Source organism: Papilio polytes, unplaced genomic scaffold (assembly GCF_000836215.1).
Source record: "Papilio polytes unplaced genomic scaffold, Ppol_1.0 DF822178.1, whole genome shotgun sequence".
Taxonomy (NCBI): domain Eukaryota; kingdom Metazoa; phylum Arthropoda; class Insecta; order Lepidoptera; family Papilionidae; genus Papilio; species Papilio polytes.
In genome coordinates, this window is record NW_013527026.1 from 3,329,243 (window position 1) to 3,351,492 (window position 22,250).

At 37.3% G+C, this 22,250-nt stretch overlaps 4 protein-coding genes across 5 annotated transcripts; 3 read left to right on the forward strand and 1 right to left on the reverse strand.

Moving 5' to 3' along the window:
• Nucleotides 1-10: 10 nt before the first annotated feature.
• Nucleotides 11-15,994, reverse strand: LOC106106680 (condensin-2 complex subunit D3-like). Its single transcript, XM_013287303.1, has 21 exons — nucleotides 15,228-15,994; nucleotides 14,841-15,001; nucleotides 14,606-14,725; nucleotides 13,872-14,015; nucleotides 13,184-13,271; nucleotides 12,986-13,104; nucleotides 12,282-12,491; nucleotides 11,818-11,967; nucleotides 10,991-11,143; nucleotides 10,139-10,320; nucleotides 9,490-9,649; nucleotides 8,947-9,082; nucleotides 8,721-8,801; nucleotides 7,855-8,001; nucleotides 7,272-7,494; nucleotides 6,875-7,024; nucleotides 5,870-6,003; nucleotides 5,016-5,231; nucleotides 2,332-2,408; nucleotides 1,063-1,200; nucleotides 11-967 (listed from the first exon to the last, which is right to left on the reverse strand). The coding sequence occupies exons 1-21, from the start codon at nucleotides 15,883-15,885 to the stop codon at nucleotides 752-754; spliced, it is 3,663 nt and encodes a 1,220-aa protein (XP_013142757.1). The 5' UTR covers nucleotides 15,886-15,994; the 3' UTR covers nucleotides 11-751.
• On the forward strand, nucleotides 2,415-4,716 carry LOC106106681 (uncharacterized oxidoreductase TM_0325-like). The gene has a single exon (XM_013287304.1). It carries the CDS (start codon nucleotides 3,437-3,439, stop codon nucleotides 4,214-4,216), a length of 780 nt encoding a protein of 259 aa, XP_013142758.1. The 5' UTR covers nucleotides 2,415-3,436; the 3' UTR covers nucleotides 4,217-4,716.
• Nucleotides 15,995-16,299: 305 nt separating the features above from the next.
• Nucleotides 16,300-17,757, forward strand: LOC106106662 (transmembrane protein 177). Of its 2 annotated transcripts, XM_013287280.1 has the most exons (5): nucleotides 16,300-16,594; nucleotides 16,669-16,805; nucleotides 16,904-16,995; nucleotides 17,068-17,196; nucleotides 17,324-17,448. In XM_013287280.1, exons 1-5 carry the CDS (start codon nucleotides 16,437-16,439, stop codon nucleotides 17,354-17,356), a joined length of 549 nt encoding a protein of 182 aa, XP_013142734.1. In that variant the 5' UTR covers nucleotides 16,300-16,436; the 3' UTR covers nucleotides 17,357-17,448. The 2 variants fall into 2 exon arrangements, with proteins under 2 accessions (XP_013142734.1, XP_013142733.1); XM_013287279.1 differs by having other exon boundaries at nucleotides 17,068-17,757.
• Nucleotides 17,758-17,862: 105 nt separating this feature from the next.
• LOC106106424 (polycomb protein Sfmbt-like) lies at nucleotides 17,863-22,249 on the forward strand (the record flags this gene model as incomplete). Its single annotated transcript, XM_013287003.1, has 9 exons — nucleotides 17,863-18,610; nucleotides 18,979-19,196; nucleotides 19,410-19,640; nucleotides 19,724-19,896; nucleotides 20,250-20,388; nucleotides 20,483-20,958; nucleotides 21,290-21,491; nucleotides 21,790-21,997; nucleotides 22,221-22,249. Coding segments are annotated over exons 1-9 (1,791 nt in total), but the record flags the coding sequence as incomplete, so codon positions are not given.
• Between the last annotated feature and the right edge of the window lies 1 nt (nucleotide 22,250).

Here is a 22,250-nt window from a genome sequence, read left to right on the forward strand (position 1 = left end):
GTTATCGTCCTCCAAATAAATCTATAATTGATCATCTCAGTCACTCCCTTCTTGACCATGTCACCTTTCATGCAATCCATCCATCTCTCTCTAGCGATGTACCTTACTACACTCATAACTAACTCATAGTTAAATAAATAGTAGGGATGTAACGGAACTCCGTCTCCGCTTCTGCAAGGGCGTAACTTCCGCAAGAAACAATAGCTCTCCGCCTCCGTTATTTCTAAAGCGGAGTTATAACGAAGGTTAATTTACGTCGTAACGCAAGAGAAGCGTGGCAGCAGTGTGATAGCAGTTACACATTTTCGATTTGTACACGCATGTTTACCTTTGAGATTCGATTGTTATTGGTGGATATATTTTTTATTTCATTACTGAACTGTGTTACTATTTATTTCTTTAATATATAACAATTAATATTTTACTATCCACCACCGTCTCTGCTCCTGTTAACGTCCGCATCCGCTTTATTAAAACGACCTCCATTACAACCCTAATAGTATATTTGTCTATGTTGGTGCCTATGTCACCTTCATAGTGATCCCTAATGATCGACTACAGACATCACTAGCAACAACGTCATACGGACATCCCTATTGGACATTCATTCTCTGTTGCTCTTCGTCTGTCGCTGCGCGGCCATGCATCCTATCTCGAGCTAATCAATTGATTGTTAATACAACTACAATAACGAATACTTATTAAACATCAAGCCAAGTACCGGAGTTCCATTACGTCAATAAGAGGCAGTCTATATGCGGAGCGCGCGCTTGGGCGTGTGGTGGGCGTGGTGCGCGGGGCGCGGCGCGGGGCGGCGGCGCGGCGCGCGCGGCGTGTCGGGGTCGGGCGGCGCGGAGGCGGTGACGAGGTTGCGCGCGTTGCCGAACGACGGCTCCAGCCCGATCGTCTCCTGGAACTGTCGGATGCGCTGCACCAGCTCCTCGTCCAGCTGGATCAACTCCTCGATCTATTGAAACAATTTTTTTGACAAAGAATATTTTAAGCTCTTATTATTATTAGAGAACGGGCAGTGGTGTATAGAAGCGGCGAGCAGAGCAGTACCTCGTGGCGGTAGTCGGCGAGCAGGTCGGTGGCGAGGCGCACGAGGTAGGCGGCGAGCTGTCCGCCGCGCGGCCGCAGGTGCGCGTACAGCCGCAGCACGCCCGGCACCAGCACCTCCGCCACGGTGCGCTTCATTTTCTGACAAACACACACACACACACACACATCTCAATCATATTATAAACTAGCTTTTGCCCGCGATTCCGTCCGCGAAGTGTTAAAAAAGGTAAGTAGCCTATACGTTCTTCCCGATTACGTTTTGCATGTGCTAAATTTCATCGAGATCCGATCAGGCCTTTAGGCTACAAACTTTAAGAAACATCCATTCATCCATGTAAACTCTCGCATAATATTAGTATGAAGTATAATGTGCACGGTCAGACGGATTGGTGTTTCTAAGTTTTCGCCTAAAGGACTGAACGAATCTCGACTCGAAATTTGCCATATATGTAGAGCATTGTCTGAAGAACAAATAGTTTTACTTTTGTTTTGTACATGCAGACGGAGTTGCACGCGAATGCTACTGGTAAATGATGTTCCAAGTATCCTAGACCCAGTGCTAGAGCACAACGTTGTGATGGATTCATATGTATATAAATACAACCGGTGCCACATTTTACTCGGATCTCGCTAGTGGGTGGCACAAAACGTTTTAAACTATCTTACACTTTTTTGTTTCTACAACATTCATATATCTACATATACATGCTTAGTTTCAGATACATAAACTTAAAATACTAACTACTACACATTTACTAAATTTTAATAAAAACGTATTTTGGGTGCGTAACTATTACTAAAACAAAAAATAAAAAAAAAACAAAACTAGGTACTGCTATCTAACAAAATGAATCTATTAACATAAAAAAGAACTATTAAGCGACATTTATTAAAACAATCAGAATATTTTAAGTTTTAAATAAATCAAAATGTAAAAATAACGGTTATATATCGACAATTGAAGAAATATGGCGGATATTAAAAATTTATTTAAAACTTACAAAAGCTGGTAAAAGATAACAAAAAATAATGCGATTTCCAATAAAATTATAAAAGCAAAATTGCTGAAAACATTTACCAAAAATAAAAAGGTATATTGGTTTATGAAATAACTTACTTTTACTCTGGGATCCTCGGGCATCTTAACATTTAAATGCAAAATTATTATGATATCTATTGATTTATCATGAGTACAGGATTACCTGCTGAATATTTAGCTAAGAAACTTAGCATATAAATGTTATTTTGTATAAAAGATCTGATACTTACATACGAGACTATGTTGCTGGTAACTCTCTCCGTGAGGTCGTCTATGTCCGCTGTGTCACCCGTAGTTTGTGGTTTTTCTGAAAAATAAAATAAAAGTTACATTGCGTAAATGTATACCAACATATTACATATAGTTTTAGAGGACTTTGATTTCGATCATTATAATTGTAGTTAACCGTATAGTACAAGCCACGAACTTATTTTGAAGCGTAACCAGAAAAAAAAAATAGTTTTATTGACCAGTATTTTTGCAGAGTGTAGAAGTACTCAAGGGCAGATCCAACTTTGGCGCCAGGGGGGGGGGGTCAGATGGTCGTGGTCAAGTTAAGAGCTTGACAAAATATGTAAATATATTTTGTCGAGCTCGTTACCAACCAGCTCAGGGGGGAAGGTCATGACCCCCATAAACCACCCATCCCCGGGATCCGCTGTTGGATGTACTTCATAGTTTTTGTGAAGTGATTTATGTAGTGTGAGTATGTAAACATATGAAACACTATCATTAAATTAATTTAAATAAGTTAACAATAAGCAATTTGTGAAATACAAGGGCTTTATGTTATTATTTTATTTACGATAGTTTTGAACTGTCGTAAATAATGCCTTTTCATTAGCGTAGTCTTTAGCTTGCCTTGTTCTATTTTAATTATAATTTGACTTTGAGTGATTTGTAACATCAATCGTCAATTGGTAACCGTGAGGTTCCACTGTTGAAATACCTAAACAAAACATATATATTATGTCTATTATAAGATGACAGTATTATTTCCTACAACAAGCAAAAATACTGGAATGGAGCCTTGTGAATGCGAATATTATTATGAAATAACGTAAATGTATTATACAATAGAATGGAAATAAAAAATATATTTTCATACCATAAATACTATCTTTTAACTTACATTAACATTCAAAATATTTATACCAACTAAGGTCAAACAGCTCCGAGTGAGATTAAATTTATATCGCTATACAAAAAAAAAATTGTGCATAATAAAACTAGTACTTTTAAGTCCTTGCTCTAGACATCTAGTCTTAAATATAATCTAATCATTTTCAAACTTATTGGACATTTGTACATGTCTTAATTAAATTAGCTGATAAAATGTTCACCGACAAAGTCGTGATAATAACTGGAGCTAGTTCTGGAATTGGTGCAGAAACGGCTGTGGAGTTTGCAAAACTTAACGCCAAACTAGTTCTTACTGGAAGAAACAAAATAAACCTAGGAAATGTCGCCAAACAATGTGAAGAAGGCACTGGAAGTAAACAAGCACCTCTGGTGATAATTGCTGATATAAACGTGGATGCCGACGTAGACAATGTCATGGAAAGTACAATAGAGAAATTTGGCAGATTAGATATTCTTGTAAACAATGCTGGGATTCTAGAAAGTGGATCGATAGAAACCACCAGTTTGGCGCAGTACGATAGAGTGATGAACACAAATGTTAGGGGAGCATATTATTTGACTATGTTGGCAGTTCCCCATCTCATTAAAACGAAAGGGTCAGTTGTGAACGTATCAAGTATTGCTGGTATAAGATCATTTCCAACTGTTTTAGCGTATTGTATGTCAAAGTCTGCTTTGGATCAGTTTACAAGATGTATCGCTCTGGAGCTAGGTCTTAAAGGCGTGAGAGTAAACGCTATAAATCCTGGTGTAATATCAACCGGTATTCATATGAAATCTACCATGAACAAAGAGCAATACAAAGAGTTCTTGAAGAAATGTGTCGACACCCATGCTTTAGGGCGTGCGGGTGAGAGTAAAGAAGTTGCTTCAGTTATAATATTTTTAGCCAGCGATGTTGCCAGTAACATCACAGGGGCTACAATACCAGTAGACGGTGGCCGTCATGCTATATGTCCTATAGAAAAATAAAATTATTGCTGATGTTGTGGAGTTTTAATTGACGTATATGGTATCAGATTAATTTTTTTTTATTTTGTAAAATAAAATGAGACAACAAGGTCATTTAAAAAGGGCACACGTTCCAATTTATACTGGTCGATGTACTATTAAAATGTTTACCAAATAAAAAATTTATCAGAAATTTTGTATTAAAGAATGCTTTGAAGAATGTAAACTTGTGACTACCTCATAAAGGTAAATGTTTTTACATTAAGCCAGGTAAAGTAGGCCAGTAGCGTTTTAACCACATTGGCGTTTAATTGGCATAATGTAAAAAATAACTAGTGCCAGTGAACCTATATATTCCATGGCATGTTTGGATTACTGTACAACTGTTCAGTCAACTGTATACGTAAATTTGTAAAACTTTATAAACCTGTATATCATTTGGTTTCAAAAACATGTCTGCCTTTATCCGTCAATAATACGTCTTCATTTGTTATTTTTTAAAATATTGCTATTTTAATATTAAATGTATCACGTGTAATTGAATGTAAATATCAAAGGAAAAATTACAGATTTCGGGTAGATGATGTATTTGCGTTACAGATAACGAAAAAGTTAAAAAACAAGTTTTTGTTTGTCTATATATCTATCCGCAAGCCGCATTTGTTCCGGGTAACCTCTGAAACGGCTGGGCCGATTTCAACTGGGCTTTCACTGAAGCTTGGTGACATAGACGGGCATATTATAAGGTATTTTATCTTAATATTGTGTGGCCGAAGTCGCGGGCAACAACTAGTGTAGATATAAGACAATGTGAGATTACTGGGCAGCTTCATGCGCGGGCCGCAGAGCAGCGTGATGGCGTCGAGCAGCGCGGCGTGCAGCGCGTCGGGCAGCGCGCCCTGCTCGCACTGCGCCGCCGCGTGCTGCACCACCTCGCGCGCCACGCGCCCCTGCACGCCCAGCTTCTGCAGCGCCGACAGCCGCTGCAGCATCACGTCGTACACCAGCTGCCGCGCGGAGAACGACACGCCGCCGCCTGCACACCGACACCTTCAGGCACCCCGCTGCGGCTCTACCCTTGCCAGTGTACCATAGGCCCACCAATGTCATGGAAATATCGCATTTTGTTACCTTATCTGACGGTGATGTCATTTTAGTACTATCTAAGTCTCTATCAGCCAGTGATTGGACAGACCTTTAGTTATGTAGGATGTCAGCAATCACAGTTTTTGAATAACTGTTTTTTTTGTTAAAAAGCTCTACACATACGATACACTGTAGGCTATATTGTCACGGGTTAAGGTAATTGGCAAAACCCTTCATGTGGGAAAGGGACCAAAAACTACAAGTTGACAACATCAAGGTTGCCAATGTAACAGTAAATATTATCCTATGACATTGGATTGGCCTTCATTGTTATTTGTGAAATCGAATTATGACATTTGCTATTGAACATTTTACAAATATAAACAGCCATTTTCTTTTATAACTTCATGCGGATGAAATCGCACGGGAAGAGTTCGTGTTAAAAACCAAACTTTATACTATTTTCTTTAGATCATACTAGAAATTAAAAATACCGACATTCTCTTGTGCAGATGCCGCTTTCAATATGACATTATTGTCCAAAGAGTTTAATTTGTATTTGGTTATAATTTTTGTTAATTGTGTAACCTTCGTCGCTGTTGTAGTAGAGCAGGCAGTCGACGAAGTGGTGGTAGATGTGGTCGGCGGTGAGGCAGCTGCTCACGTAGTACTCTGCGGGCTCGCGCACCTCGCGCTCCTCGTCCGCCAGCAGCGCGCAGTAGCTGCACACGCACAAACAACTATATCAAACAGTGTTAGTGCCCGCTTTAACATGTTAGCACTGCAGGGCCAGCACGCCCGGTGTAATACCACGACCACACAGAAGACAGGCGTCAAATATAAGTAATTCCGTGTTTCGTCTGATGAGTGTGGTGCCGGAAGCCTAATTTTAGTCCCTTTCTCTTTACCACCCTTTTCTTATAAGAGGATGGATAGAGGAAGAGGATTTGACAGTGGAGGAGATGCATAGGAAGGGGAAATATACTCTTTATGTGTGTTTCCTCCGGCCGACGGTAGGCAACGCATCTGCAATTGCGGATGTCTATGGGCAGCGGTTGCTTCGCCATTTTGACGGATTCAGGTGGCCGCTTGCTCGTTTGCTACCTTATGTTATAAAAAAAAACACAATACAACTTAGGTTCTTCTTGTACTTGCCTCAGAGATTTAAATATGTAGAAGAAGCATAATTCGCACTTCACAAGAGACATTATTACATCCACTAACGCTATCTATTAATAGGACAAATCGACACGTCACTAAATCATATTCAAATGTTTTAATTTTAAAATGTTTTGCAACATGTCAATACAAGGACATAAAGCCGCGTACTAAACTTGAAAACTAACGTAAACTTTCAAAGTTACCGGTGAAAAATGTTCACTCTGTCTAGTCTTTGATTTGACTACTCAAGATTCAGTATTATGCTTTACGGTTCACAGCTCAAAAAATGGGCGATTCACAATTGGTCAGTACAGTTGGCCAGTTATGGATTCACTGGCGACAGTTAGCGTTTACGTGCCAGTTGATTGCTAGGCCAATATAAGAATGTAGCGTAGTGTAGTGGTGTAGTGGTGTAGTGGTGTAGTGGTGTACCGGTAGTAGAGCGGCGTGCGCAGGCGCAGGTAGCCGGCGAGCAGCAGGCGGGTGAGCGCGCGCGCGGCGGCGCGGCGCAGCGCGGCCGCAGTGCCCACCTCCACGCACTGGCTGATCGAGCCCAGCAGCGGCTCCACAATGCACGCGTATCTGCTTATACATGCTATAATTACTTTTTTGACGAAAAAAGACAACCGAGTAAAGGCTAAAATGAAAGATGCAGATAATAAAATTGGAGTATCTATTTTATTTTTAATTTGGAGTTTCTGTACCAAAAGAAAAATTCCAGATTTCCGGAAGATGATGTATATTTGCGTTTTTGATAACGAAAATTGTCTGTCTGTCTCTACACAAGTCGCGTTTACTACAAATATGTATGTGTGTGTTTCAGACTCGCCTGATGCATATGTCTGTGAGTGCGAGGAGCGCGTTGAGCCGTGCGGGCAGCGGCGCGCGCGCGTCCCGCAGCAGCGCGGCCAGCGGCGGCGCGGCGGCGGCGGCGGCGGCGCGGGACCGCACGCAAACGCGCCCCACCGCCACCACGCACGCGCTCACCTCGCACACATCGCCCGCGCCGCCCTCGCCGCCCTCACCGCCCTCACCGCCCTCACCGACCTCGCCTGCACAAGTTACACTCACCTCAATCTATTATATATATGCTAGCTTTCGCCCGCGACTCCGTCCGCGTGGAATTAAAAAAATGAATAGCCTATGTGTTCTTCCACGCTATCCTCTACATGTATATCAAATTTCATCGCAATCCGTTCAGCCGTTTAGGCTACAAACTTTAACAAACATCCATCCATCCATCTAAAACTGTCAAAATCAAATGAAACTGCCATTCTCAATGCCAGTTTTTATGTAAGAATACACGATTCAAAAGTTAATTGAACTTGCTCATTGACAATAAAACCCATTCACTTTCACAGAGTAAGATAAAACATGAAAATGCAATACAATAGACCGAGTAGAATAGTTACTTGAGGTGGGGTGTTGTATGCGCTGCAGCAGCGAGTGCAGCAGGTCGGGCGAGGGCGCGGCGGGCGCCACCAGCGACAGGTCCGCCGCGCGCACGCACTCCGCCACTGCGCCACCGCCCTCACCACCCCCCGCCGCGCGGTACTCCGCTGCACGTACAGACAATTCATAAATAAATGCTTTATTCCACTTTAATTATTTTTAGACAACTTATTTAATTGATACTGTCGCTTTAAACTCAGAGCAACACTTCTCGTCAGGACTTAGGATGCGCGCCAATCTATCCATACTTCTAGTGACATTGACAGCTGTCAGCTAGGGACGTGACGTTTATGCCGATAATCTAGAGTTGCGCCAATTCTACCGCACGGTACTAATTTTGTTCTTAACATTATAAATATACCTTTCAAGAGTGCCTTGGATTCTGAACTAGGTTCCCCTGTGTGCTAATCCCTTCACCATTTGTGAAAATCAATACATAAAAAAGAAAATTATATACATTTTGTATGTGTGTTTTTGTGTAGGAAATACATAATCATATATTGTTACAAATATCCAGTATATTTATTATTATGGTGAATAGACCTGTGTATTAAAGTAAATTTGAAAGTAGTGCCAGTTATAGCGAAGCCAAAAGTTATCGTGGTAATGGACATATGCTGCGAGATAAAGACATAAACAAGAAAGTATATATAGATTGTGTGAAAGAGGATATGCTTAAAAGGAGTAATTTCAAATATGACGATAGAGATTAATGGAAGAGCAGTACATACTGTGCGGATTATCTGTAGCAAGGGCAAGTTGATAATGATTTTACAATAAATTATATTAATGAAAATAAGTCAACATAACTGTTTGTTTAACTTACCGATTTTCATAAGATGCGACGCCCATTCCAAATTATTTGGGTCCAAGTGAGCCGCTAGAGTGACGCGATCGGGTCTGCAACCTTTAAATGGAATTACACGACTAAATAGAAATCCGTTTACGGTCCAAACTCTAACAAAAATCTATCCATCTAAGTTATCGCATTTATAATATACATATATGATTTAGGTGGCTACAGGCTTGGTATGTTTGTCAGTATTATTTACCATCGTCGTGTGTGGCGGCGGCGGCCAGCGCCTGCAGCAGGTGCTGGCGGAGCGCCTCGCGCTGCTCCGCGCTCAGCCAGCGCGACCACAGCGTCAGCATCTCCAATGTCATCGCCACGATGCGGACGTCAGGCTTCTGTTATACAGTAAATGCATTTTTCAATACAAAAACGTTATTTATTTAAATCCAAATTAATTAAAAAATTACTTATATACTGATTATAATGAGGCTACTACTTTGTTATATAGAATGTGAGCAATCACAGTATGTTTTTGCATAATTCTTTTTGTGATAAAAAGCAATACACTTACAGCACGTTATAGGCTATATGTTTTCAAGCTATCTAATTAAGGGACTGAATAAATTGAAAAAATAGTTATACAAGAAAGGGACAAAAACTACAAGCCAATAGCAACAAAGAAGCAAGGTTGCCACGGCAACGGTAAACAAATACATTTTTTAAAAATTACCATACAGATGAAAGGAACAGCTAGTCAATAATAAGTTACCGTCTACTATAAGTTCAAAGCAGTAAGTGTTACCTGTGCATCATCCTCTAGTTTATAGAAGTATTCGAGAAGGAAGTGCAGTTGTTCGCAGTGCAGCTGCCTGGCGGCGCAGGTGAGCAGCGCCAGGCACTGCAGGTCGCGCGCGGCGCTCACCTTGCCCAAGTGAGATTTTATTATCTCTATTAAACGGTTGCTGAAAAAATACAAAAAAATATTCATATAGCTTTCGCCCGCGACTCCGTTCGCGTGGGATTGAAAAAATCAAAAGTGAGTAGCCTATGTGTTCTTCCAGACCGTCCTCTACATCTATGCCAAATTTTATTGAAATCGGTTGAGCCGTTTAGGCTACAAACTCTAACAAACATCCATCTATCCATCCATCCATCCATCTAAACTTTCACATTTATAATATTAGTAAGATATGGAAAGAAATAACAGATTTCATTTTAATAATAATACTTAGGATACATAAGAATAGAAAAAAAGCTAAAAAGAAATCTGCTACACAAAAATAAAATACAGTGAAAGTATGTGGATGGATGTTAGAAGGTATCTCTTAAATAGCTCGACGGAACTAGAAATTGGATAGATGGAAGAACTCATAGGCTACTTACCAATTTTTTTTAATTCCGAGCGAAAAGAGTCGCAGGGTAAAGTATGCCAAAACAAAAAAAGCAATTACCTAATGTGTTTGGATGTGTTGTGCAGTAAGGTGCAGGCTTTCTGCAAGTGCCTGCGCATGTTGTTCCGCACGACGGCCGCCAGGAACATCCAGGGCAGCGCGTCCTCCGCCGCCACGCCGCTGTGCGTGTGCAAACGATCGAACAGGATTTGCTGGATTTGCGTCACCACTTGATCTTGCACCTTTATTTAAAAAAAAAAAAACAAATAATTATAAAGACAGTGAAGAGTTATATAGACTGGTCAGGGAACAACATTTTTACCGGTACTTTGTACGATAGGATCTCAATTTATAGACACGCCAAGACTAGCTTTCGCCCGCGACTCCGTCCGCGTGGAATTAAAAAAAAAAACAAAAGTTAGTCCTATGTGTTCTTCCAGACTATCTTCTATATCTATTCCAAATTTCATTAAGATCCGTTCAGCAGTTTAGGCTACAAACTCTAACAAACAACCATCCATCCATCCAAACTCGCATTTATAATATTAGTATGACACACAGATACTGATATGTTTTTTGAATGTCTTTGGACTATATACCTAACTAGCGATTGAGAAAAATAATATAGTCTGTCTGGTATAAAGTATCTTTGTAATGGTAAAAGATTTTTTTTAAAATCGAATACATACAAGAATACAAACCTTTCTACTTCACAATCTTACTAAAAATATAAATGCGAAATTTAATGGATGTATGGATTTTTGTTAGAGTTGGAATTTTAATTCCATTCACGGATAGATACGCGGATAAAAGCTAGTATTAGTAAAGATGTTAAATATTGCACATATGTTTGCATATTTAGGTGTGTTTACATGCGAGTCCGTGAGCGTATGTATATGATTAATTTCTCACCTTAGCTTCTGGGTCCGAGAGCTGGTGCATAGGTCCGGAGAGGAAGGCATCAAGCAGCTCGTCGCTGGGCATCTGCGTCACCAGCTCGCCCAACGCCGTGATGGCCGTCGACCGCACTATTATACTCGCGTCCCGGCATAAGCTTATGAGAACCTGGTAGTTTTGTTATAATGTATTAAGAATATAATATGCCCATCCCTACACCTGCGTAGATCTTTAGCTGACGATGCTCGTTTGGGATCAAGATTTTTGAAACTGCAATATTAAAATTGATGCGGGATATCGACCAGTTTATGTATTGTTACGAAGACAATCTGCTGCAGAAAACTGCACTAGAGGATTGGCGCAACACTAGATCTGACATCTGTCAATGTCATTTAGTAAATTGAGAATAGCGCGCCATTTTGGCGGGACCAGTAACTCTGAGTGTTTAAGTTAATTACGGTAGTTACAATTACATTATTTGCGTAAATATGTATTGATATTATATATAAAATAGTTTAAATTCGATACAAGTCAACTCGCTACAACTATTAAAGTCATATTTATAAAAGACTAGCTATTGCTTGCGACTTCGTCCTCTTGATATTAAAAAGTAATAAAACATTTGTCTATGTTACTCACTGATAAATCTCCTTTCTAATGGGGAAAGATTTTTTTAAATCGGACCAGTAGTTTTTGAGTTATTTCATTACATACAAAAATAATAAAAATATTTATATAAGATTCTATAAAATCAAAGTTAATTCCTCCTTTAATCGGTCATGTAAAATATTTTGTCAGTGTGATTTATAGTTTAAATAGATAATAGTATTGAGTGAGATTACTGCGAGGTCGTTGGGCGTGTGCGCGCGCTGTGCGGCGAGCAGGCGGTGCGCGAGCGCGGCGGCGGCGCGGCGCACCACGGCGCGCTCGTCGCACACGCAGCGCCCCGCCAGCGCCGTCAGCCGCGACACCTCGCACGCGCCGTTCAGATTCTGATCACACCGCGTGCACACCACACAAAATATAATCATCATCATCACCACTATAAGTCCGCAACGAGGGGCTCGAAAGCTACCCTAAGTAACGGGTGACTAAGCCATAGTCAACCACGCGCTTAAACTTCATGGAGCCAAACCAAATTTCATGGAGATCTCTCCAGCCGTTTAGGCTACAAACTCTAACAAACAAACATCCATATATCTATCTCAACTTTCGCATTTATAATATTAAGTAAGAAGTAAGAAATCTTTGAATGATGTGCCGCTAGTGCTTTTTTAATTACATATATGAGAAAATATGAGGTTACCTTTATAGCGTCCTGCAGCGGCGGGTGCGTGCTGTCGACGCAGTCGGTGAGCACGGCGAGCGCGCGCATGCGCAGCGTGCTGGACACGTCGTGCGCGCGGTCGTACAGCGCGCGCACGATGGCGGCGTGCGGCGCGGCGTGCGAGCGCGCCTGCAGCACCTGGCTCAGGTCATCCTCCTCCTCCAGCACCGCATCTTGCTCCTGTTGCCTCTGAACACGATACAATTATATATAAAATATACATATAACTGCTAAAATGTTACTAATTGAACATTGCTCAAATTTATGTAAGACATTATAAGGTTTCAGTATATCCTTTAATGGAAATTTATAAATTATTTGTAGATAATGCTATTTTTTTAGGTTTTTATTTCATCTTTGGTTTAGGTATCCTGAAGCAAATAACAAAGTACATGTAAGTTTCCTTTTTAAAGTATTAATAATGTTACTATACATTCCACTTTTAATTGTCTAATTATTAAGTTAATAAGTACCTACTGTTAGATTTCAAAATGTTTAAACTAAGATCTTATTATAGTAACCTGTATTTTTTTGTAAGGAATCAATAAAAGCTTTTCATTATTTTAATTTCAAAGTTATATGAGTTTTTTATTTGTCTGTTATTGATTTAAAACTTGAATTTTATTTATTAAGACATAACTGATTTATTATAATTTTTTTTATAACAATGTTTGATCACTTACAGATGGATTGACATCTTCATAATTTCCTCCATTAGTAACATTTTGAACTGCGTTTGGACTGAGAGTGGAGACCTCGTCTACATTGGTCGTCAATAAACTAGAATCCTGAATACCAGAATCTGAAAATTTATAAATTACATTATTCCAGTTTATTTGTTAAACCATAAGAATCCTTTTTGTTATTTAAAAAAAAACTACCAGCATCACTTCTGTTTTGATTTTCCATTAAATTTTCATTTCCAACTGCTTCCTCTGGATCATTATTAAGAAGTTTGCTCAATATTTCCTGAAAATAAACGTAAATATCTTAAGAACTGGTATGAATGCAAGGTGAAGAGATTACTATTATAACCCGTTAATGACATCAAAGATTACTTTCTCTTTAGAACAATCAAAATGTATATAAGTCCGATTCATAAATTAAATAATGACAGACCTTATTATGGCCTGTGGTGGTTACATAAATTAAACAATCTTTACTCAATTATATTAATTAAAGTTTCTTGAGACATTTTATCTATACTATTACAATAAAGCGTAAACACACACTACTTTGTTGCCTAAGATGTCAGCAATTGCAGCATATTTTTGAATAATGCTATAGACTATACATTTTCACGCCATTAAACTTAGGGGGTAAATATTTTGGATGAAAACCCTAATGTGGGAAAGAGACCATAAGTTGCTGCCAACATCAAGAAAACAAGATTGTAAAGGTTTGTCATGTCAAGTCATTGTGACAATTGCAATTGGTAATTTGTCAAATGCAAAAAATAAAATGAAATTTTACATAATATCATGCAGATGAAGCGGCACGGTAACAGCTAGTAACTAATATTAGTTAATCTTTACTTGTTTTGAGTGTTAAAAAGTACATCTAACTTACCACAGCTATTTGCCTGTGGGACACTTTTGATGTACTTGATAATTTCAGAATCCATTTTATAAAATCCTTATAAGACCTTTTGGGCAGAAGACTCATCAAACCAAGTACGAGAGACATACGAGCAGTACGGACCTCAGCACGCTCCTAAAAATTATTTTAAATTTATGTTGTTTTGTTACACAATATTATTATTTTGTAATATGATGGTGATACATCAATGTCAGTGGCATGGAGTTAAATATATCTATATCTATATTCATTATTTATATATTTTTTACACTATTACACCAAAGGGGTGAGTTAAATCAAAAATTTTACAGAATGTTAATAATAAAAAATAGTTTTCATAATGTCATTTGGACGATGCCACAAGGAAAAAGTCAGTATCTCCAGTGAAAAAGACCTGGTCCAGATACCAAGGGATTAATTTTTATTTCAGTAGATATCTTGCTAATATTTATATAAATAAATTGAGATTTTAGCCTAAATTGCTGAATGAATATTAATGAAATTTGGTACAGATGTAGAACATATGCTAGAAGACACGGGCTATTTACTAAGTTCTTTTAATTCCACATGCACAGAGTCACAGGCGAAAGCTAGTGTATGATAATATGCATCAAAGGCTTTGAAGTATAATTTTCTTATTATATAAGATTCACTGAATTTATAAATCATGATTATGAGCATTTGTACTATTATGCACAGAATATTTTATATTCTATGTTACATACCAGTCCCTCTAATGTGTAGCAAAGGTGTTGCAGTAAAATTGTGTAACCAGGCAATGCAGCTTTTCCAAATTTACTTAGAAGTAGTGCTGAGTATGTTACATATGATGCTCTCACAACATTCTGAAATAAAAGTATTAATCTTGCTAAAAAATCAATTACTATGAGAATTACAATTTAATAATTGGTGACAAATATGTTGTAATATAAAATATACTAAGTTATTTGTTTTACTTACATTACTGCTCCGAGAATCAGTAGATGCTGCCACAAGCTTCGGCAAAAGACATTTAAAGAGAACCTGGACAGCTTCTCGATTAGGACTTCCTTTTGAATCACAAACTAAGATATCTATCATGTTGTAAATACTTGCAGATAAATTTCCCACTTGAACTTTATCTAAAAACATATAGTTAAATAATACATAAATAATTGTATTGTATTAAATGTCTAATTCTCTTGCTCTACTGATCCATGCTAATATTGTTTTTTTCAAAAAAGTATTTTGTTAAGTATTACCCCCAAAAATGTTGTTTACTTAAATATTTGTCTTAACTATTTGATTGCCACATTACATTTATTTTACTTAAATTTAGGCTAAATGTATTTGATACTTCCAACTTACCTACATTCAATTTCTTAACAATAGCTCCACCAGTAATGTCAACTAAATTACTCAATATATCTTCAAAATTCATATCATTCGGTTTTAATTGTAATGTTTGTATGACTATACTCAAATCTCTAGCAAATTCTTGTAAGGCTCTTAATGTATCATTAACTTCACGGGTTAATTCACGAATGTTCAAATAGCTTTCTTCATTTTCACATAATGTTTTTGGAAAACATAAACAAACCAATGAATTAACAAACAGTTGGGAATGATATATGTGATAAGCTTTATATCCAGGAATAGCAAGCAATTTATAATATAAACGTGAAGCCAACAAGGCATTATAACGAGACTCATTGTTTATCAAGTTTTTGTTCCCATAGTCAATATAGTAAGCCAGGATTGCTAAAAGCTTTTCATGTTGTATTTCGTGCGACAGTTTAGCCCATGACTTTTCTTCATTATTAGTTGGCTCCGAGTTCACCCAAGAATCTATAGATAGCATTATCTCGAGACAGATATTTTGTAATTCGGAATCTTGACATCCATTTTCATATTCTGCGGGTAATTCTTCAAATTCAAGGAATTCTGAATCAAATATTGCTTTTACCCAGTCTTCACTTAGGTTATACAATTGTAATAGTTCGATTTTATTCAGGATTTCGTACATTGTAATGTCATAAAAATGGAATATTTTTAGAACAGAAAAAATTATTTTAGATCAATATTTATCAATTCATTATTGATTACTATATTTGTTTACAATTTTACCTCAACAGCATTTGTCAATTTTGACATTACATTTTAGGGTTAGGGATGTACGATCCGAACCGATAATTTGGTGGAACGATACGACGGCATTCTACCAAGTTTATTTTTGTATTGATACCACGTTATTCAAACCTCTAGTAGACCGTAAAACGTAACACAATCACTGTAGACCCAATCAAAAAGTATTGGTACTCAATTAACAATTTATATAAAACTCAGTAGTAAGCAAACTAATTTATTTCCAAACGGTTTTGTAGATGTTATCAAACGTCTTGGCTCTTTGACGTTAACAATGACATTGAATTGACATAACAATTGACAAATGACAAGGTTAGGTTAGGGGGACTGTGATTATTTTTGATTTTAGTAAAATTTATTTACGTAATATTTCTACTTAAATTTAAAGCTGTCTAATTAAACACAGTTGTCATCTGCTTGTAAGCTTATAAAATGACTACACGAAAGCCCATTTCTTGGTTTATAACAGAAAAAGGTCGTAAGTTTTCGTTTGCTATTGTTACCGGTGCTGGGATTGCACTAAGTTGTGCTAGATTTATGCCACAAACCCTTTTCCTAGAAAAATACAAAGATTTTGTACATTATTACAAGTAAGTTCAAATAATAAAATTTACATGTATTTGTAAAAAAGTTTCGCCATGTCTAACTCATCACAATGTTTTAGAGATGGTGAGCGAGTTGGAATTCCAAGGGAACTATCATCACGCTATGATAAATGCCTTGAAATTTTAAAGTTGACAGATACACACAGGAAACTTATCCAACCATTTAGTGTTTTTGGTTTTGACTTATTCCATGCAGGTATATGTTGGCACTATTTATTGTGAAAGTTAAGATTAATGAAGTCTAGCCATCTTCTATGTACAATATATATTCATAATTATTTTAACATTTTACAGGCAGTACAAGTTCAAAATTTGGAGTAGCAATTGGAATCCCTGTTAACTTTGCTTACAATTCTGTGGATGACATTAAAAAAGATAGTATTCAGGTTGATAAATATTTTTTGTCACATTTATAAAAATGTAGACTTCAAATTGTAAAAATATATTATAAATTTCAGGTAAATCAAAAAAACATAAACTGGGAGTCTGAACTTGGAAAAAAACTAGCTAATGCACTCATTCTTCCGGATAAGGTGCAAGAATTTGCTATTTGCAGAGAAATTCTAATGGCCAATAATAACAAAGTGGTATTTGAATCATGCTATCCATTTATGTCTATATTTTTTGTGTACAACCTTTGCCAATATTTAAATAAGAGACTTAATTTGTATGCAGCCCACCCATTGGTCAGATCTACCATGTATACTATTGTAGGTTTATTTGGAGTTGGAACCTATTTCCTCATGAAGGATCTTACAGAAGTACATTATGAGACAGATGTTGACAAACAATTATGTGAACTTGGTCCTGAATATGTGGAAAATGGTGTTATATTCTATGAGAAACTTTTACAGCGTAACCAAGCACTAAGAGAGTTAATGGGAAGTGAGGGGGAGCGGAAATATACTAAAATGGGTAATGAAAATTATGGTATAAGACAGCCGCGAATAGCATTGATACATCGAAAACAATTTTTTGAACTTCAACTAAAAGAAAAAGCACTTCCAGAAGAACAAGACAGCCTTGAAGAATAATGTTTAACTAGTTTGTAGCTTAGTAATATTTAAATTACAAAAAAATGTACTTGTGAAGTTAACCAAAGGAAAGAAGTTAAATCTTTATTAAGTCAAAGTAAAAACTATAACTTATTAAGATCTATTATTTTCTTATTTGTATTTATTCATTAAGTGTATGTACTTTTTATTTTTAAAATCTAAAACCTAGTTTCACAAAAACAAATATTAAAACAGGAGAAAATTCCAACTTTCTTTTAGTTTATCTTAAATGTTGTCAAGAGAATTGATGAAATAAAGTTTGGCATGTAATCCTCATTATATAATGTTTAAAGGTATGTTACGTGAGACGAGCTTGACTCGCGGCACGGTATTTATGTAAATCAAATTAAAAGTATTAAGCAAAATGGACATGAGAGTTTGCTGGTGTATGTAGATTGTAGACATTGCTTGTGTGGCTAGTGATTTTTTTTATTGAGAACTGACGATCGCACTATAAGCATATACTATACTTGTTTTATACTCTGTTTTGGGCATCGATTTAGTTTGCTAGTCTGTGGTTTTTTGTGTGATTATCTGTGATTATGATTCGATTGTATATTATCTATAGTGCTTATCGTGCTATATTGGTTATGGTGCTTGTGATATTGAAATTGAATGTTAAAGTTAATTAAGTTTTAATTTACTTTTATAGAAATTGTATTACAATTAGTCGTAGCGAAAAAATCTAATCGTGGAACGTATTTTTTAATTTTCCCTTTACATTTTAAAGGTAAAGATGGTGTTTCAACACCTGTCAAAAGAATATTTAAGTCATGAATATTGCCGTGTTTACAACCACGGTGGTGAATATTTGTTTATGGCTTTATAAATATGGCTTATCTCAATGCCGGCTCCAATGTAAATACGAATAATTCAGCGGACATAATTGAAGATACTGATGTTGCAGACGAATTGTCCATAGTACCCTTTGATAAAGATACATTTAGTAAGTAATTAATACTGAACATATTCTTCCCGTTGTTGTCATTCTAAAAGATCAATTTTACATATCTTTTTGGCTGCTTTATTTATATAAATGTAGAGTATTAGCTATCTCCGATCGCACTATCAAATGCAGCACGGTTCGCCGTTGACGGATACTACAGCAGACATCATCATTATTAGTAATTAATTTATACATAAATGAAATCAAAAAACTTTAAACTTTACTTTGGATAGTTAATTTAACCAAGATCCATTTCATTTTTAATTTATGGATTAAAAAAAGGTTTTGTTATAATATGTTATTATTGCATAGTTAGGTTTATATTGGTGCTTCAAGTATAGAAACAAATTGAAGAATCAATGTTACAGCGCTATGTGAGTTATGTGGAAGAGTGGGGCGTCGCAGTCATTTTTATCACCGCAATAATCAATTTTGCTCATTGAGATGCCACACCAGTAAAAAGAGAAAGCGAGACTGTAACTGGAAATTTGAGCTGATGGAAGGAGCTGATCACATGGCAGGCTTAATACCATTAGAACCTCTCCCACAACTGCAACATTGGCAGGCTGCATTCACTGATTTACAGGTATGTTCTGTAGATAACTTATTAACTAGAAAAGAGATTTAAACCACTAATCAATACTAAAAGATTTTTAAACATACTGAAAATGGACCAATTAGGTTTTAAATTACCTAATTTTCATTACAATTGATAAATAATAATGAGATTGAGCTACTTTTAGTACTTTTGTTACAATTTTTGATATTCTAAACATGTTTACTTTTACAATATTTTTAGGCAGGACCAATAAAGCAGTCTGCAGCATTGATAGCAAATACCTATGAATGGAAAGATGAGTTGTTTGGTTGTGATTTCCTTGCAGCACCAGTGAGTCTATTTAAACATGCCCCCTTACATGAAATGTGGGATAACACCTTTGAAGGCATGAAGGTTGAAGTTAAAAATACTGACTGTGATAATTGTTCTGAGAAAAATAATGACTTCTTTTGGGTAGCTTCTGTCTTAAAGGTAAATATCATATTTGATCAAATATGTAGTTATAAGGAATATTTAATTTAGTGAAAAATAATTAAATTAATATTTTTTTGTAGGTCAAAGGTTATATGGGGCTCCTACGGTATGAAGGATTTGGTAGTGATGATTCGAAAGACTTCTGGGTGAATTTGTGTTGTTCTGAAGTACATCCAGTGGGATGGTGTGCAACAAGAGGGAAGCCACTTATTCCACCAAGGAGTATAGAAGATAAATATACTGACTGGAAAAAGTATGATATCTTTTATTATTCTCTCTATTTCAATTGTACAATTTCTGCGGTGTAGTAAATTTTTTTATGTGGTCTAAGATAATCTATACTAATTAAAATCTAATATCTAAACTAAATTAAAATAAGGAACAATTTGTATTTTTATATGTATTAGTATAACTTAAAAACAACTAAAAAAGCGTTTTTCAATGAGTAAGCTACATATTTTATATCTTAATTTCACATAGACATTGTCGCAAGCAACAACTAATGAAGAATTAAGGTGTACTACAAATAAAGAATAACTTAAGATAAATTTAAAAACAGTTTTAAATGATGAAGCATTGTACTTACTAATAATATGCCTTTTTCAGGTTTCTAGTTAAACAGTTAACAGGTGCTCGTACTTTACCCGCTAATTTCTATAGTAAACTAAGTGATAGTCTGGTATCGAGGTTTTCTATTGGTTCTATTATGGAAGTGGTAGACAAAAATAGAATATCTCAAGTTAAGGTAAGTTTTACTTAGTCAATTAATGTCATTTTTGGGTTTAAAAGTGAATATTAAAAATGTGATAATAACTATATATATTTTGTTAAAATTACAGGTTGCTAGTGTATCTGAGATAGTAGGTAAAAGGTTACATGTAAAGTATTATGATAGTTCACCAGAGGATAATGGTTTTTGGTGTCACGAGGACTCCCCATTGATTCATCCGGTGGGTTGGGCATTCCAAGTTGGTCATTCTCTAGATGCACCACAGGGATACTGTCAGAGGGTAGCAGGCGGACGACTGTTGCCTAACGATACCACACCCGACATGTTCTACAAGTTCCCAACCAATGAACCACCTTTGTTCTCTGAAGGGATGAAGTTAGAAGCGATAGATCCGTTGAATTTATCTGCTATATGTGCCGCTACAGTAATGCAGATATTAAATGAAGGATACATGATGATAAGAATTGACTACTACCCTGCAGATGCTACTGGGTCCGACTGGTTCTGCTATCATCAAAGATCACCCTGTATATTTCCAGTAGGGTTTGCTATGGCAAACAACATCCCTCTCGTGCCCCCGGCAGGGTAAGTTTATAGATTCTTGTTTGCACTATTTTTAGTAGTTTTCACTTTCAATTTTCACTCTGAACATTGCCAATAAGTAAAGTTTGGTGAGATGGTTGTTTGCTGCGTATCTTCAACACGGCTTAAAGGATTTTGATTAAAGTGACGCATGTAGGAAATATTCTAGAAGAACACAGCCTCTTTAATCATTTTTTTAATAACGCGCGGATGGAGTGGCAAGCAAAATGTAGTAATTAATATTGAACATGCATAAGTAAATGTCCTTGAAAAACACTAAATAGTACTGATGTATGAGTGTAAAGTTTCCATGTGACGTGTGGTTCGTGTACAGTTTCAGCATAGAGGAGTTCAGCTGGGAGTCGTACTTGCGCGAGGGGTGCGCGGTGGCGGCGGGGCGCGCGGCGTTCGCGGCGCGCGGACACGTGGTGTCGCACGGCTTCGTGGCCGGCATGCGCCTCGAGTGCGCAGACCTCATGGACCCGCGCCTCGTCTGCGTCGCCACCGTCGCCAGAGTCGTCGCTGATCTGCTCAAGGTAATATATTATTGCATTTTCAAAAATCACTTTTATGTGTGTTTATTCTATTTTTGATGTATGTACAGTTGAATCACTTTACTGGAGATACCGTTACTCGCGATTACACGCTTTACGGGTTTAAAGTTGTGACCAATTTCCGCATTCTCATTATTCATACGTGGACTTCTCGACCTCTGTAAATTTTCGGAATTCAACCTCCGCGAATACTGAGATCCTATTTCAATTAATTTAAGCACAATTTGTAAAAGTATGGAGGTGCATGAGATTAGGGTTGAAATGTTGCATCATACACCAGGTACACTTCGACGGCTGGGGGTCGGAGTACGACCAGTGGCTGTGGGCGCACAGCACGGACGTGTACCCCGTGGGGTGGTGCCGCGCCGTGGGGCACCGGCTGGAAGGGCCGCTGCAGGCCGCTCGCCGCCCCGCGCGCCCCGCGCGCACCCCGCGCCAGCCGCGCCAGCCCCGCACCTACAGGATGCACAGGCGGCGACGGAAGCAAGGTGCATGCGGATTACGACTGACTATTTCTATGTATTCTAAATTTGCCCTCGACTTATCTGCGCAATTAAAAAGGAACTCTAAAGTAGTCTACGTTTTCTTCCAAACTATATTTTATATCTTCTTTATATAAACCTTTTATCGAGATCCCTTGTCTTATTCTGAAAACACCCAATAAACAACCATTCGCATTTATATTACAATTAAGATATTATGTTTATACAGTGACAAAAGGAACACCACACCCTCCTAATA

Coding starts and splice junctions, on each gene's coding strand:
- LOC106106680 (XM_013287303.1), bottom strand. CDS start 15,885: ATGTACGAAATCCTGAATAAAATCGAACTATTACAATTGTATAACCTA. Junction 15,002..15,227: donor TGTTAAGAAATTGAATGTAG/GTAAGTTGGAAG, acceptor ATATGTTTTTAG/ATAAAGTTCAAGTGGGAAAT. Junction 14,726..14,840: donor CTGATTCTCGGAGCAGTAAT/GTAAGTAAAACA, acceptor CTTTTATTTCAG/AATGTTGTGAGAGCATCATA.
- LOC106106662 (XM_013287279.1), top strand. CDS start 16,437: ATGACTACACGAAAGCCCATTTCTTGGTTTATAACAGAAAAAGGTCGT. Junction 16,595..16,668: donor GATTTTGTACATTATTACAA/GTAAGTTCAAAT, acceptor ACAATGTTTTAG/AGATGGTGAGCGAGTTGGAA. Junction 16,806..16,903: donor TTTTGACTTATTCCATGCAG/GTATATGTTGGC, acceptor AACATTTTACAG/GCAGTACAAGTTCAAAATTT.
- LOC106106681 (XM_013287304.1), top strand. CDS start 3,437: ATGTTCACCGACAAAGTCGTGATAATAACTGGAGCTAGTTCTGGAATT.